The sequence below is a fragment of the Salvelinus sp. IW2-2015 genome, linkage group LG11, assembly GCF_002910315.2.
Source record: "Salvelinus sp. IW2-2015 linkage group LG11, ASM291031v2, whole genome shotgun sequence".
Classification (NCBI taxonomy): Eukaryota; Metazoa; Chordata; class Actinopteri; order Salmoniformes; family Salmonidae; genus Salvelinus; species Salvelinus sp. IW2-2015.
Genome location: NC_036851.1, coordinates 26,157,862 through 26,173,472, shown reverse-complemented (window position 1 = coordinate 26,173,472; position 15,611 = coordinate 26,157,862). Strand labels below are relative to the sequence as shown.

The 15,611-nt window shown below is 43.4% G+C and overlaps 1 protein-coding gene across 1 annotated transcript; it reads left to right on the top strand.

Annotated features, from left to right (window-relative positions):
* The first annotated feature begins 3,668 nt into the window (after positions 1-3,668).
* Positions 3,669-13,106, top strand: LOC111970623 (transmembrane protein 88B). The gene is made up of 3 exons (XM_023997429.3): positions 3,669-4,105; positions 8,391-8,655; positions 11,594-13,106. Exons 1-3 carry the CDS (start codon positions 3,948-3,950, stop codon positions 11,819-11,821), a joined length of 651 nt encoding a protein of 216 aa, XP_023853197.1. The 5' UTR covers positions 3,669-3,947; the 3' UTR covers positions 11,822-13,106.
* The last annotated feature ends 2,505 nt before the right edge of the window (positions 13,107-15,611 follow it).

Here is a 15,611-nt window from a genome sequence, read left to right as displayed (position 1 = left end):
TCAGCTGCCTATGTTCATATATAATAGATTTGATTATGCTTCTCTCTGCTGGTTTAAAGAGGTACTGCAGAGGGCAACTTGATAAAGATGCAGCAGCATGCGCTGTATTTTATTTAACTAAGCAAGTCAGTTAAGAACAAATTCTTATTTACAATGACGGGCTACCCCGGCCAAACCCTAACAATGCTGGGCCAATTGCGCCGCCCCTACAGGACTCTCAATCACGGCCGGTTGTGATACAGCCTGGAAATCGAACCAGGGTCTGTAGTGACGCCTCTAGCACTGAAATACAGTGCCTTAGACCAATCGGGAGCTGTACTGGTGTGCATATCATTTCAAACTAAAAAGTCTAATGATCACAAGAAAAAAATGCAGCATTTGGATACAGAACACCATTATCCCGGAAACCCTAGACCCACTCCAATTTGCATACCGCCCCAACAGATCCACAGATGATGCAGTGTCTATTGCACTCCACACTGCCCTTTCCCACCTGGACAAAAGGAACACCTATGTGAGAATGCTATTCATTGACTACAGCTCAGCGTTCAACACCATAGTGCCCTCAAAGCTCATCAATAAGCTAAGGACCCTGGGACTGAACACCTCCCTCTGCAACTGGATCCTGGTCCTCTTGACGGGCCACCCCCAGGTGGTAAGGGTAGGTAACAACACATCCGCCACGCTGATCTTCAACATGGGGCCCTCAGGGGTGCGTGCTCAGCCCCCTCCTGGACTCCCTGTTCACTCATGACTGCACGGCCAGGCACGACTCCAACACCATCATTAAATTTGCAGATGACACAACAGTGGTAGGCCTGATCACCGACAACAACGAGACAGCCTATAGGGAGGAGGTCAGAGACCTGGCCGTGTGGTGCAGGACAACAACCTCTCCCTCAATGTGATCAAGATAAAGGAGATGATTGTGTACTACAGGAAAAAGAGGACCGAGCATGCCCCCATTCTCATAGACGGGGTTGCAGTGGAGCAGGTTGAGAGCTTCAAGTTCCTTGGTGTCCACATCACCAACAAACTATCATGGGCCAAGCACACCAAGACAGTCGTGAAGCGGGCACGACAAAACCTATTCCCCCTCAGGAGACTGAAAAGATTTGGCATGGGTCCTCAGATCCTCAAAAGGTTCTACAGCTGCACCATCGAGAGCATCCTGACTTGTTGCGTCACTGCCTGGTATGGCAACTGCTCGGCCTCCGACCGCAAGGCACTACAGAGGGTAGTGCAAATGGCCCAGTACATCACTGGGGCCAAGCTTCCTGCCATTCAGGACTTCTATACCAGGCAGTGTCAGAGGAAGGCCTGAAAAATTGTCAAAGACTCCAGCCATCCTAGTCATAGACTGTTCTCTCTGTCTGCTACCGCACGGCAAGCGGTACCGGAGCGCCAAGTCTAGGTCCAAGAGGCTTCTAAACAGCTTCTACCCCCAAGCCATAGGAGTCCTGAACATCTAGTCAAATGGCTACCCAGACTATTTGCATTGCCCCCTCCATTCTCCACACCACTGCCACTCTCTGTTGTCATCTATGCATAGTCACTTTAACAACTCTACCTACATGTACATACTACCTTAACTAATCGGTGCCCCCGCACATTGACTCTGTACCGGCATCACCCTGTATATATTGTTATTTTTTACTGCTGCTCTCTAATTACTTGTTACTTTTTATCTCTTATTCTTATCCGTATTTTTGGAAACTGCTCTGTTGGTTAGGGGCTTGTTTCACTGTAAGGTCTACACCTGTCGTATTCGGCGCATGTGACTAATACAATTCGATTTTATTAAAATTTGATTTGATTTGAGAAGTATTCGGATTTGAAAACAAGTTACAGAATTTTCCATCTCTTTACATTGGCTACCTTTCAAAGTGCAGAGGTTAAGGCTGTGCGTGTTATAATCCTAACTGTGGACTATAGATTTGTGTGTTTTGGCCATGTTTGCATCGTCACTACTCTCTGCCTACAGCAGTCACAATGGACACGTTGTTCTCGAATAGAAACCCTTGGCTAGTAAGTAACATACAGATCAAACACACAGAGGACTTTCCCCCCATTTTAACCAACACTAAACGGCAGGCATTAAAACTACAAAACGCCCCCCCCCCCCCCCCCACACACATCAATAATGCATTCATGTACATCATCAATGATCTGTTTTCACAATTTCAAATGTAAAGTATTGTAATGTAAATTAATGTAAATTCCCACTCTCCTTTTTCTCCACCAGCTAAGTGCTTTATTATCTGAGTTTGAGATCATATGGACAATGTTCCTGTTTCTACCTTTATGAAGGTTAACTGTCATCTGATAATTTCATCACTGAGTGATTTTGACCTATAAAGCCACTAAAATATAAACCTTCCCAATGAGATGTCATGGCAACCCAGAGTGCCGTGTTGTCGATAGATGGAGTTGGGCAGAGTGACTAAAAGCCTGAGGAAGAAGGAGTTCAGAGAGAGAGAGAGCGAGTACAGCTTGAGCTCATCCATTAGTGCAGCTCTCTGGTCTGTCTGTAGGTAGAGCTCAATACAGTTTAATATACAGATAGTGAAGGGGATCAGTGGGGTGTCTGAGGTCAGGGACAGACAGAGGTTACATTGACCAGAGAGATCTATTCCTGGCTGATATTAAGTTACAGTAACTTATGGCTGCTTTGCATTACAATAAAAATGAATGATTAAACAGCTGTGACTGTGTGTTTTGACTTGAAACTGTTCAAACCTTTCAATTGACAACTAAGCATGATTAGGTAACGAACAAAAAAGACCAACCATGTTTGAAACCATAACCGAACAGACCAGCAGATGTCAGTATGACTGCATTGAGAAGTTGTCCTGAGTATCAGTGGGAGAGGACTACACAGGGTGGTTTTTCCAGTAAAAGGTCCTACACCAGAGAGAGAGAGAGAGAATACTCCAAGGAGAGTTTTCTATTCATCATTTGTCAACCATGTCATACCATCAGTTTAACCTAGTCCCCAGCTGGGCCCGGCCCATTCCTACAGACAGCAAGGGAAGTGGAGAGAATGTGGAGAGAGTGACAGTGTGTGTGTGTGTTTGTTTTTTTGTTTGGGAGGGACTGCTGTATCGGCTACTGTGAGACATTAGAGGGGGTGAGCGGGGTATGATCTCCGTAATCTGTCACATGGGGATAGCCCAATCCAGGCCTCTCTCATCAGAGAGGTGCGTAGGACAGCCTCATGTCTGGCTGATATAACCAACAGGGATTATTAATCAAGCCCTCCATGTCCCATCTGTAGGTTAACAGTACCAGAGCCGGTAACACTGCCAACAAGCAGCCTATGTCCAAGAGATGAGTGCTGCTTTGCCTGGCTTTGGTCTTCTGATGCTGCATCACTGAGGGATTTGTGCTTATATGATGCCGCTTTTACCAAGGCTTTTGGTAAACAAGGATAATTAACATAGGGATGCAGTAATGCATTACATGAGAGTAAGTTTATGATGCTCAAAGTAAACTTGGATAAAATTAAAAGTACAAAAAAAAACATTAGATGAGCTTCCAAAGTAAGGTCAAACGTTGGGAAAATCAGATTCAGCTAAAAGAGAAGAGGACAATAGAAGTGGGACATCATTTAAACAGGCGAATACTAATAGGGTTTATGGTATGGTCTGCTCATCCCGTTATCTCATTTTAACTCCACCACTTGCGTGTGAAGTCACTAATGTTGAAGAGGACAGTGTGCCGTGTCCAATTGTGCTGAGGTGGACTCTCTCAAACTCTCTCTCTCTCTCTCTCTCTTTATCTCTCGCTCTCTCTCTCTCTCTCTCTATCTCTCTCACTCAAACACTAACATAGTACACATACTCACAGCATGCGCTCTGCGCACCGCTCTGATCTATACACACTCGAACTCAGCACACAAGCATCACTGTGCTACTGTCTTGGAAAAGGCAATAGGTGCGCATCCTATGAAGCGCTGTTTTGTTTGTTTTTACTGTTCTCAGCAAACGAGGAAATATCATCTTATTCTGACATACTCTGGAGTTTGGAAGCACCTGCTCCTGTTCTGGGGTCAACAATTTCAAAGGAGACTTCTGAGGCATAGTGACAGAGACACCAGAGCGAGGTAAATGTACAAATATATTTGGAATACAAATCTGCTTGGATTGTTGTATTTTGCGAAATACTATATCTTAAGTATGATGACAGTGTTGGCTTTTAAATGTGTTATTTATAGTTGTGAGTCCCACTGGGGACAGACGTCAGTTCAACGTCTAGTTTTGATTTACATTTGGTTGAGCTGCCAACAAATGTAAATTCAAACGTGAAATCAACCAACAATTCATTGGATTTAGGTTAAAAGTTGATGATTTATGTTGCAAATCCAATCCGTTTTCCGCACTGATTCAACGTTATTACATTACATTTTTTGGTTGAAATGATGTGGAAACAACATTGATTTAACCAGTTTTTATCCAGGGGGTGGTGCTGCTACTAAGAAGCCCGGTCGGTGAAGGGGTGGGGAGGGGCGGTGGACAGATCGCTGTTATCGATTCCACTAAGCGCAGGATGGGGTGGGGATAGGGATGGGGCGGGGTGATGAAAATAATGATAATATACCGGACACAAGATATTTAAATGTATCTGGGCGTGATGGTAAGGGTAATTGGGTCCTTTTATGAGTCCTTATTGTGTTCTGTGGAACAACAATATACTGTACCTTGTTGTTTCATCTCTCTCTCTCTCTCTCTCTCTCTCTCTCTCTCTCTCTCTCTCTCTCTCTCTCTCTCTCTCTCTCTCTCTCTCTCCATTTTTTTCCCAATTTTAAGTGGCTTTATTGGCATGGGAAACATGTTTACATTGCCAAAGCAAGTGAAATAGATAATAAACAAAAGTGAAATAAGCAATAAAAAATTTACAGTAAACATTACACTCACAAAAGTTCCAAAATAATAAAGACATGTCAAATGTTATATTATGTATATATACAGTGTTGTAATGATGTGCAAATTGTTAAAGTACAAAAGGGAAAATAAATAAATATAAATATAGGTTGTATTTACAATGGTGTTAGTTCTTCACTGGTTGTCCTTTTCTTGTGGCAACAGGTCACAAAACTTGCTGCTGTGATGTCACACTGTGGTATTTCACCCACTAGATATGGGAGTTTCTTAATATACTGTCACTTAGTACTCTCTGTTTAGGGCCAAATAGCATTCTAGTTTGCGCAGTCTTTTTGTAAATTCTTTCCAATGTGTCAAGTCATTTTCTTTTTGTTTTCTCATGATTTGGTTGGGTCTAATTGTGTTGATGTCCTGGGGCTCTGTAGGGTCTGTTTGTGAACAGAGCCACAGGACCAGCTTGCTTAGGAGGCTCTTCTCCAGGTTAATTTCTCTGTAGGTGATGGCTTTGTTATGGAAGGTTTGGGAATCTTTTCCTTTAGGTTGTAGAATTTAACAGCTTTTTCAGGATTTTGATAGTGGGTATCGGCCTAATTCTGCTCTGCATGCATTATTTGGTGTTTTACGTTGTACACAGAGGATATTTTTGCATAATTCTGCATGCAGAGTCTCAATTTGGTGTTTGTCCCATTTTGTGACTTCTTGGTTGGTGAGCGGACCCCAGACCTCACAACCATAAAGGGCAATAGGTTCTATAACTGATTCAAGTATTTTTAGCCAGATCCTAATTGGTATGTCGAATTTGATGTTCCTTTTGATAGTTTAGAAGGCTCTTCTTGCCTTGTCTCTCAGATCGTTAACAGCTTTGTGGAAGTTACCTGTGGTGCTAATGTTTAGGCCAAGGTATGTATCGTTTTTTGTCTGCTCTGGGGCAATGGTGTCTAGATGGAATTTTTATTGTGCAACTGGACCTTTTTTGGAACTCCATTATTTTTGTCTGACTGAGATATACTGTCCGGACCCAGGTCTGACAGAATCTGTGCAGAAGATCTAGGTGCTGCTGTAAGCCATCCTTGGTTGGGGACAGAAGCACCAGATCATCAGCAAACCGTAGACTTTGACTTCAGATTCTAGTAGGGTGAGGCCGGGTGCTGCAGACTTTTCTAGTGCCCTCGCCAATTCGTTGATATATATGTTGAAGATGGTGGGGCTTAAGCTGCATCCCTGTCTCACCCCCCAGCCCTGTGCAAAGACATATGTGTGTTTTTTGTCAATTTTACCATACACTTGTTTGTGTACATGGATTTTATAATGTTGTATGTTTTTCCCCCAATACCACTTTCCATCACTTTGTATAGCAGACCCTCATGCCAAATTGAGTTGAAAGCTTTTTTGAAATCAACAAAGCATGATAATACTGCCTTTGTGTTGGTTTGTTTGTTTGTCAATTAGGGTGTGCAGGATGAATGCGTGGTCTGTCGTACAGTAATTTGCTAAAACAGACAATTTGACATTTGCTCAGTACATTGTTTTGGATGAGAAAATGGATGAGTCTGCTGTTAATGATAATGCAGAGGATTTTCCCAAGGTTGCTGTTGACACATATACCCCGGTAGTTATTGGGGTCAAATTTGTCTCCACTTTTGTGGATTGGGGTGATCAGTCCTTGGTTTCAAATATTGGGGAAGATGCCAGCGCTGAGGATGATGTTAATGAGTATAGCCAATTGGAATTTGTGGTCTGTATATTTTGTCATTTAATTTAGGATACCATCAACCCCAGGCCTTTTTGGATTGGACAGTTTGTATTTTGTCCTGTAGTTCATTCAATGTAATTGGAGAATCCTGTGGGTTCTGGTAGTCTTTAATAGTTGATTCTAAGATTTATTTGATCATGTATATGTTTTTGCTGTTTGTTCTTTGTTATAGAGCCAAAAAGATTGGAGAAGTGGTTTATCCATACATCTCCATTTTGGATAGATAACTCTTCGTGTTCACCATAATGAAGGCGTAGGCTCAGGTTTTCTGGGTCTCTATGTGTTTGGTTGGATAAGTTTCTCAATTTCTTTCTTAGGTTTTTGCATTCTTCATCAAACCATTTGTCGTTGTTGTTAATTTACTTAGGTTGTCTGCTTGACATTTTTAGATTTGATAGGGAAGCTGAGAGGTCAAATATACTGTTTAGGTTTTCTACTGCCAAGTTTACACCTTCACTATTAAAGTGAAACCTTTTGTCCAGGAAATTGTCTAGAGGGGATTGAATTTGTTGTTGCCTAATAGTTTTCTGGTAGATCTCCACACTTTTTCCCTTCCATCTATAGCATTTCTTAATATTATTCAGTTCCTTTGACTTTGATTCCTCATGATTGCGTAATGCTTGTTCAAGTAGAGTGTGATTTTGCTGTGATCTGATAGGGTTGTCAGTGGACTGACTGTGAACGCTCTAAGAGACTCTGGGTTGAGGTCAGTGATAAAGTAGTATACAGTACTACTGCCAAGAGATGAGCTATAGGTGTACCTACCATAGGAGTCCCCTCGAAGCCTACCATTGACTATGTACATACCCAGCGTCCAACAGCGCAGCAGGGGTTGTGTTGGTTATGTTGTCGTAGTTGTGTTTGTCCCCCTGTGTGCTCAGGGTGTCGGGTTCTTGTCCTGTTCTGGCATTTAGGTTGCCACAGACTAGTACATGTCCCTGAGCCTGGAAATTGTTGATCTCCCCCTCTAAGATGGAGAAACTGTCATCGTTAAAGTATGGCGATTCTATTGGGGGGGATATACAGTAGGTAGCACACATGAGGACATTTTTCTCTGTTGAGATAATTTCCTTATTAATTTCTAGATAGATGTAAAATGTTCCTGTTTGAACTAACTTAATAGAGTGTGTTAGGTCCGCTCTGTACCAAATTAAAATACAGCCTAAGTCTCTACCCTGTTTCACACCAGGCAGTTTGATAGATGGGACTACCAGCTCTCTGTAACCTAGAGGGCAACCAGTGGGTCCGTCTCATTTATACCATGTTTCTTGTAGGATGACAATGTCTGTATTTCCAATTTCTTTGAGGAAGTCTGTGTTCCTGCTCTTTAGGCCGAAGGCAGATGACCTCAGACCTTGTATATTCTAGGATGAGATAGTAAAAGCTTTGTGTTCCATAGTGTCTAGTGTTGTTTTTGTGTGGTTTAGTCACAGCTCATGCAGCCTTACACCAAATCCATAGTTAATGTTTCCTCTCTCAGAAGCATGTTTTATAGCTGTACGTCAAATATCATTACTGGTTTACCATTAGTCACAAAGCTGTGTGTTGGTCCGTGACATCCCGGTGGTAAAGACATTAACGTGTGGGGAAATATAGAACAATAGGCAGGGGATTGCAGGAAAAGTAGGATTACGCTACATCCATGAAGAATGACATTGGACTATTCACTCTCCTACTGATAAAACTCCATGGTTAAATGTATCAATGTATTCTCTCTCTCCTCCTTTCTCCTTCCATCTCTCTCTCCCCATCAGGATGTGTGGGGTGGACGTGGACCTGGATGAGGGGGGCTGGGTGGGGGAGGGGGTGAAGATGCTGCCCCCTCCCCTGGCCCACAGTGAGGGCAGCGCGTGGGGCAGCCGCCGGGGCAGGTGTGGCTGTGTGGCGTGCGGGGCAGGGCTGCTGTTGTGGAATGTGGGCGTGGTCCTGGTGTGTGTCCTGGTCCTGGTGGCCGTGTTCACCCTAGTCCTGCTGCCTGCCTCACTGCTGCTCTACGTCGGCTTCCTCTGCCACTCACGGGTGAGTAGTGGGCTGCTCATAGTGCCACTCAATGTCTCTAACACAACCTTTGACCATCAGAATACTGTGGTAGGATTTTATCTCCGAATTGAGGTCATAATGCTTAGCTTGCTAGATTTCTCTGATTAGCTTAGTATGTTGCTGCAAGTATGCTACATTTGACTCTTTGCTTCAAGTCAGGACACCAGTTGTATCTTAGAGATATTGTCTCATTTGTCTGACTACTGTAACACAATAATGATTTCAAAATATTACAACTTGTAACTCAAAGTTTTATTTACAAGATTCTCAGATCAAACCTCTGCCATGTTTTCAAAAGTTGTGCATCTGTTAAACTCCGCCAATTGACCTTTTAGAAACCAATCAGATTTGTTCTGCCCTAAACCAATCAGATTCTTTCTGCTCTTTAAACAAAGTTGACTACACTTTATGTCAACCTGCGTTACGCTTGGCAACCCTTAATAAACCAGTAAATAACAGCTTATTTGCATATGGAACCAGCTAAAATAACATAATATTAAGAACCCCACTAGTGGATAACTGTCTGCCGTGCCCCAACATGAAAGTGTTTCAACATGAAATTATATGAACGATTCCCTTCTGCTCCACCCTAACCCAACACTGTAAAAGTATACCGAGCTTGCCCAAGTATTTAAAGAGTGGTAGGATTCAGTTCTTGTCGCTCATGGCACAGAGAACACCCTGGACCAGAGGAAAACAAACACACTCAGGGTGGGACAGGGCATCGAGGTTCAAGTATCTGTCCAAGTGGGAGTATGTACTGTAGATTATGAAGAGTAGGGGGGCAAGCGCATAACCCTGGGGCACACCCTGTGTTTCTTCAGCAGTACATGGCACAGGCACTGGGAACACCCAGGGGCAGACAGATACACCACTACATTTCTGGGTAAGATAGGGGTTGGCAGGGAAGTCCTATCAGCCTCACCCTTCTTTAGACATCACCCGGAAGCTGACATCACTTCATTGGCCTATAGGCAACATTAAAGTGAGAGTTGACTTTAAAATCAAAGTTAGTGCAGATCTCATAAAGTGCATGGTTTAATGTCAAGATGAGACCACTTCTCATGCCACCTCTTATGTAGATCCGGCTATATTCCTCAATCACAAATGAATGGGAAAGGGAAGCATATTGCTGGATAGACAACAGATGGCCTGGATGCATCTTGGCATTAGAACACTTTTGAGGTCTTAAAGCATCTGACAAACGTAATTTAAATTTAAAACTTAACTATAATTTTAGGCGGACTGTGTCTAGAACACACTGGACTACAACATGATTATGATGTGCTGAGAAGCAAACTTGTTTTTGGAGTAAACTGTCATGTTAAGACCACCTTTAAGAAGAGACTGTGTCTAAAACAGGATTATGATGTGCATTCTGAGGCAGTCAGTAAATGCTATCACTCTCATAATGATGCTAAAGTGTCCTCTAAGATATACAGCTGTTGCCCTTGTCGAAGAGTAGACGCCCCAATGTACCTTTTCACAGTGGCCTTGCTTGTCTCCATTATCGATGTTACAGTAAAATATGGCTCTATACTAGGTTTAACTTTTTACATGCGTTTGCTAACTTTTTAGATATTTGGAAGAATTTTGTGTACGATCACACTGATTTATCTTTCTTTGGAATGTTGCCATTTAATGAAATCAATAGCAATCCTAAATATTTTAAACACCTTGAAGACACTGGTATTTTCAAGGTGTTTTCATTTCCACATCTTCATTAGTGAAGAATGTGAGTGCTATTTTTAAAGTGTAGCTTAATGGAATGTTGTAAACAGTACTATATAGAAGACAACAGGTTCCAGTATAGACCCTTGCTGCCTGCCAGAGTTGGGGGTGTCAATCAACAGTTTGTCTTGGAGAGGTGATGGATGGGACAGTAAGAGAGGATATCCATGAGAAGATCTGATTGTTGAAATTAGTACCCGTTAGTCCCCAGCTGGGCCCAGGCCTATACAGACAAGACAGAAAAAGTGTGTCTGTGTGTATGCGTGTGTAGATGAGTGTGTACTTGTAGTTGGTGATGGGCTCGAGGTTGCAGAGCTCAGTTGAGGTGGCTGGGGAAATTCCTCTTGAAAATGTTGACAATTAGAGAATTATATGCCAGAGAGTTATTATAGAATGTAGCCCTATTGAGACAACACTGAGTGTGTTTGAGTGTTTGTGTACTCCTATGTAAGTGTTTTTGTGCATTTCTGTTTGTGCGCGTGCATGTCTGTCTGCCTGTGCATGTCCCTCTCTGTGTAGCTGTATCCCTCCCTCCTCTTCCCTCTTGCTGACAGTGTGTATATAGTATGTCATCCATTAGCATTGCTTACAGGTTTTTAGTCTAGCAAGCAGAGCAAGGGTTCCACTCTTATCTCTATCTGTCTCTCTCTCATCCCAGTCTCTCTCCATCTTCCTCCGTCTCTCTCTCTCTCTCCCTCTCTCTTTCGGTGGCACTCACGGGTGATTGACAGCCTAGGGGTTTTATTGGCAGCTGCCTCTTATCTGAACATTGAAGGGAAACTGGGAAAGAGTCTGTCACGCCCCACTACCTTCCCTCATATGGTCCCTCTTGCTTTCTCATGCATGCACACACACACGCGCACACACACACACACACACACAACACACACCACACACACCACACACACACACACACACACACACACACCACACCAACACCACACACACACACCACACCAACACACACACACCACACACACACACACACAGACGCGCAACACGCACACGCACGCACACACACACACACACCTCCCCCTCAGTTCTGTTCAGTTAAAGATAAAGCACCAACATTTGCTTCACCAACAAAAACAACTCAGAAACACGTACTGTATCAATATAATTGTCCATATCTTTGGAGTCTGTTTCTGTCTGAATGTTACATTAGTCTCCCTCTCCACCCCCGCAGGTCCTAGACTCCCACTCTCCTTTCTGCCGTTACCTCGACGACAACAGCTGCTCCGCCCTTATTATCCTGGGCTTCGTGATGATGTCACCGCTGGTAGTGGTGGCGGCAGCCATCTTCTGTGGGCTGCTCCGGAGGCTGCGRCKMCTCCTGCTGTTTCAGCCAATCACACGCGCCTGGTACCGTGGACAGGGCTTGGACTGGGGAGGCGACGTCCGTGCTTGGGTCTGATTGGACCAACGCTCTAATAAACCAGTTGTCTAAAAGTTTAATAGGTCAACGGTCAAGAGAGAATCCAGTCCTGGAGAATCGCTGTGTCACCTAATGTATTTAGTGTCCTATTAAACTGTAGTGAATGTCATACAATCAAATGGATATAACAGGAACCAGTCCAATTATTTAAAAACAGAGCTTGACATGTTAACAAGGCAGTGGTTAGGGGAGTATTGCTGGTCAGAGAGGAGACAGTGGAGGCAATGGTGGGATATACTAGCAGCTGTTCTCTGTGAATTTGTATTGGTTATGTATATTTATATTTTTCTGTTATCAATTATCTGTTAACATATAGTTGTGAACATGATGTAGCAGATAAACGAAACAGTATTGCATAAACTGTCACTCAGATGTCTAGAATGGAAGGAAAATATGTTTACAAACTTATTTCTTTTGACAGATGCTGTTCATTCTATTGATTTCATTATTTTCACCATCTGGGTTAAAGGGCAATTCTGCCACTTCACCATCTGGGTTAAAGGGCAATTCTGCCACTTTTCAATCTCATATTCATTATCTTCAGCACCAAATCAGTATCTAAATCAAATACAATTGTATTGGTTGCATACACATATTTATCAGATGTCATTGCGCGTGTATCAAAAAGCTCCAACAGTGCCGTAATAGTGTGAGTGTGTCTGAATAATGATGAGTGAGAAAGTTAGACGCACAAATATCATACACTCAAAAATGCTAACCTCCCCTGTTATAGTAATTGTGAGAGGTTAGCATGTCTTGAGGGTATGATATTTGTGAGTCTGTCACTTTCTCACTCATCATTATTCAGACACAATCTCTCAGACACACACTTTAAGTATTAATGGTGATAAGAGGGAGGGTTCCAGTACAGTGGGTCTGCAGTGGCATGATTCACTCTGCCTCGAATAATGTTTGATAGTCATCTTCAGATTCCTCATTAAACTTCAAACTCTCCAACTTTAGATGTACTGACAAGTACATGCACTTATTCATTTTCCACTGATGTGGCCCAATTAACTGGGGTTTAATGTGACCAATTTGTACACTGAGTAGCTTAATAGACTCTCTTTTTTTACACTCAGGGCTATTACTGTAACACACACTGTTAAAATAAAGTGCTTTGTAACGCTAAAATGAGTGGCAACTGAGCTGCCACCACCTTAAAGGAGACGAAACCTTAACTTTGCTGGATTATTGAAACACATGGTTGTGAGGGTATTGAGACAGATTGATGGTGTACTGAAACATTCATCCTGAGGTGCTCTGAAACATGACATGTTGTGTTGTAACATCACTTTCTTTTAACACCTTGCCAGACTTACATGGAAAAGGTTGAAAACACTATTATGGTGTTTCAAATCCTGTCTAGTGCAGAATTACAGTAGATCCATTTACCTATACTGTAAATGAGAGTCCCTCTTATAGTAGGCCTATATTCCCTGCTCTTATATATTGTGTTGACAAACTCCTCATTTGTAATTCCAAAAATGAATGTCAAAAGTGGGATGCAATAACATGTGGCGTGGTAGGGCAAAGCCTAAGCAGGCTAAATTGGCATAGGCTATTTAGTGTTGCATATAGCATGCGGGGCTAGCATCAAACAATAGGTAAAGCTAAAGCTAGTAGGCAAACAAGCCAGCAGTATGAACCAAAAAGCTGGCCTTACAAAATGACAGTCAATCAAAATGAATGATTTTGTCACATGATCCAGGTTCGGAACGAGAGACGAGATGATGTTTTATTTGAAACTGACAGCATGTCGGGTGAAGATGAGTACAGTGGCAAAAATGAAAGGAAACAAGAGAAGTAAAGTTGTGGTGGAAACTAGGAAATCCAAGCCTAGTCTAGACTGAGGGAACCAATGTTACCTTGGAGACCCGTTTGACTTCTCAAGGAAAATCTGGGATACGTTGGAGGATAATGTGGCGTTGGTCACAAAAAGTGGTCTTGTTTAGATTTGTGTGTCTGCAGAGAAGTTCATATGCTTTGTGCCTCAAAAAGATATACAGTAGGAGTGGAATGTTTTGTGTATGGATCTTTGAAGCAGAGAGCCTATCAAGGGGGTTTTCTGGTATAGCGCATGAAGTGTGTGCAGATGAAATACCTGAGGAAGTAGGTGGAGTGGTTGGTGCACATTGACTGACCCATATGGTGGATGGAGTGAAGAAATTCACGTCATCCATACATTTTTTGAGGTTGTTGTATTTTTTTGTATTTTTACCCATTTTCTCCTCAATTTTGTGATATCCAATTGATTGTTACAGTCGTGTCCCGTCGCTGCAACTCCCCTACGGACTCGGGAGAGGCGAAGAACAAGAGCCATTCATCCTCCGAAACATGACCCTGCCAAACCTCACTGCTCGGTTTACCCAGAAGCCAGCCGCACCAATGTGTCGGAGGAAACACTGTCCAGCTGGTGACCGAGGTCAGCTTGCAGGTGCCCGGCCCACCACAAGGAGTCACTAGAGCACGATGGGTCAAGGAAATCCTGGCCAGCCAAACACTCCCCTAACCCAGACGACGCTGGGCCAATTGCGCGCCGCCTCATGGGTCTCCCGGTGCCAGCGATGCAGTGCCTTAGACCGCTACGTCACTCAGGTGGCACCTATACTTTTGTTCTTTGATGAAGAGACTCTCCCTTCTCAGGGCCACTGTACAATGGTGACTCTGGCTGGGACCCCACTCCCTGCTGGTGTCTCAGGGGGAGTTGGGATATGCAAGAAACACATTTCTATAACACACTTGTGTGTAGCAGGACAAATATAAGCACCCTGCACAGCCCAAATTATTATTAGGCATTAGGCTTTGTGAGATACCCTGTAAGAACCTTTGTGCCCTATAGTGAGAAGAGTCGAAGGAATGAGTAGCATTGGCGCTGGAAAGATAGTAGAACCTGCACCAGTGAATGTTTCTCTGCAACTGAGGGATCTTGATATAATGATGGACTTTGCATCGTTAATTGCAATGATCATAAACTGCACAGCACAAACAGAAAATACATTTGAGAAAATTTGCATCATTGTGAGTGCATCATTGTGAGCCAATGCCTTGCAAGGAATCCTTTCGAAGAATGTTCCTCCCTCACAGGCCCCTGAGCCTGTAGGGATGTGATTAGAATCAGACTGTGACTGAAGGATTGGGATGGTTTTTTAATGTGTCTATTCTTGTATGATGTCATATAAAAATACAAAAAATTGAATTATTTTTCTATCGTTTACTACCCCCTACGACTCTGGCGGCAATACACCTTATCGGTTGAACCTTAAAGAAGAAGGTCCACAATTCCAGCCCAGTTGTCATGTCAACACAACTGTCAGTGCTGTGGGAGCCATGATAAAGGTTGACAGAAAAGACATTAGGCCTCCCGAGTGGCGCAGCGGTCTAAGGCATTACATCGCTGTGCAAGAGGTGTCACTACAGATCCTGGTTCGATCCTAGCCTGTATCGCAACCGGGTTCGACCGGGAAATCCATGTGGTGGCGCACAACTGGACAAGCGGCGTCCGGATTAGGGGAGAGTTTGTCCTTGTCCCATCGCTCTCTAGTGACTTCTGTGGCGGGCAGGGCGCATGCACACTGACATGGTCGCTAGTTGGCCGGTGTTTCCTCTGACACACGGCTAGATTCCGTGTTAAGCGAGCAGTGTGTCAAGAAGCAGTGCGGCTTGACAGGGTCGTGTTTCAGAGGACTCTTGGCTCTTGACCTTCGCCTCTCCTGAGTCCGTACGGGAGTTGCAGCGATGGGACAAGATTGTAACTATCAATTGGATA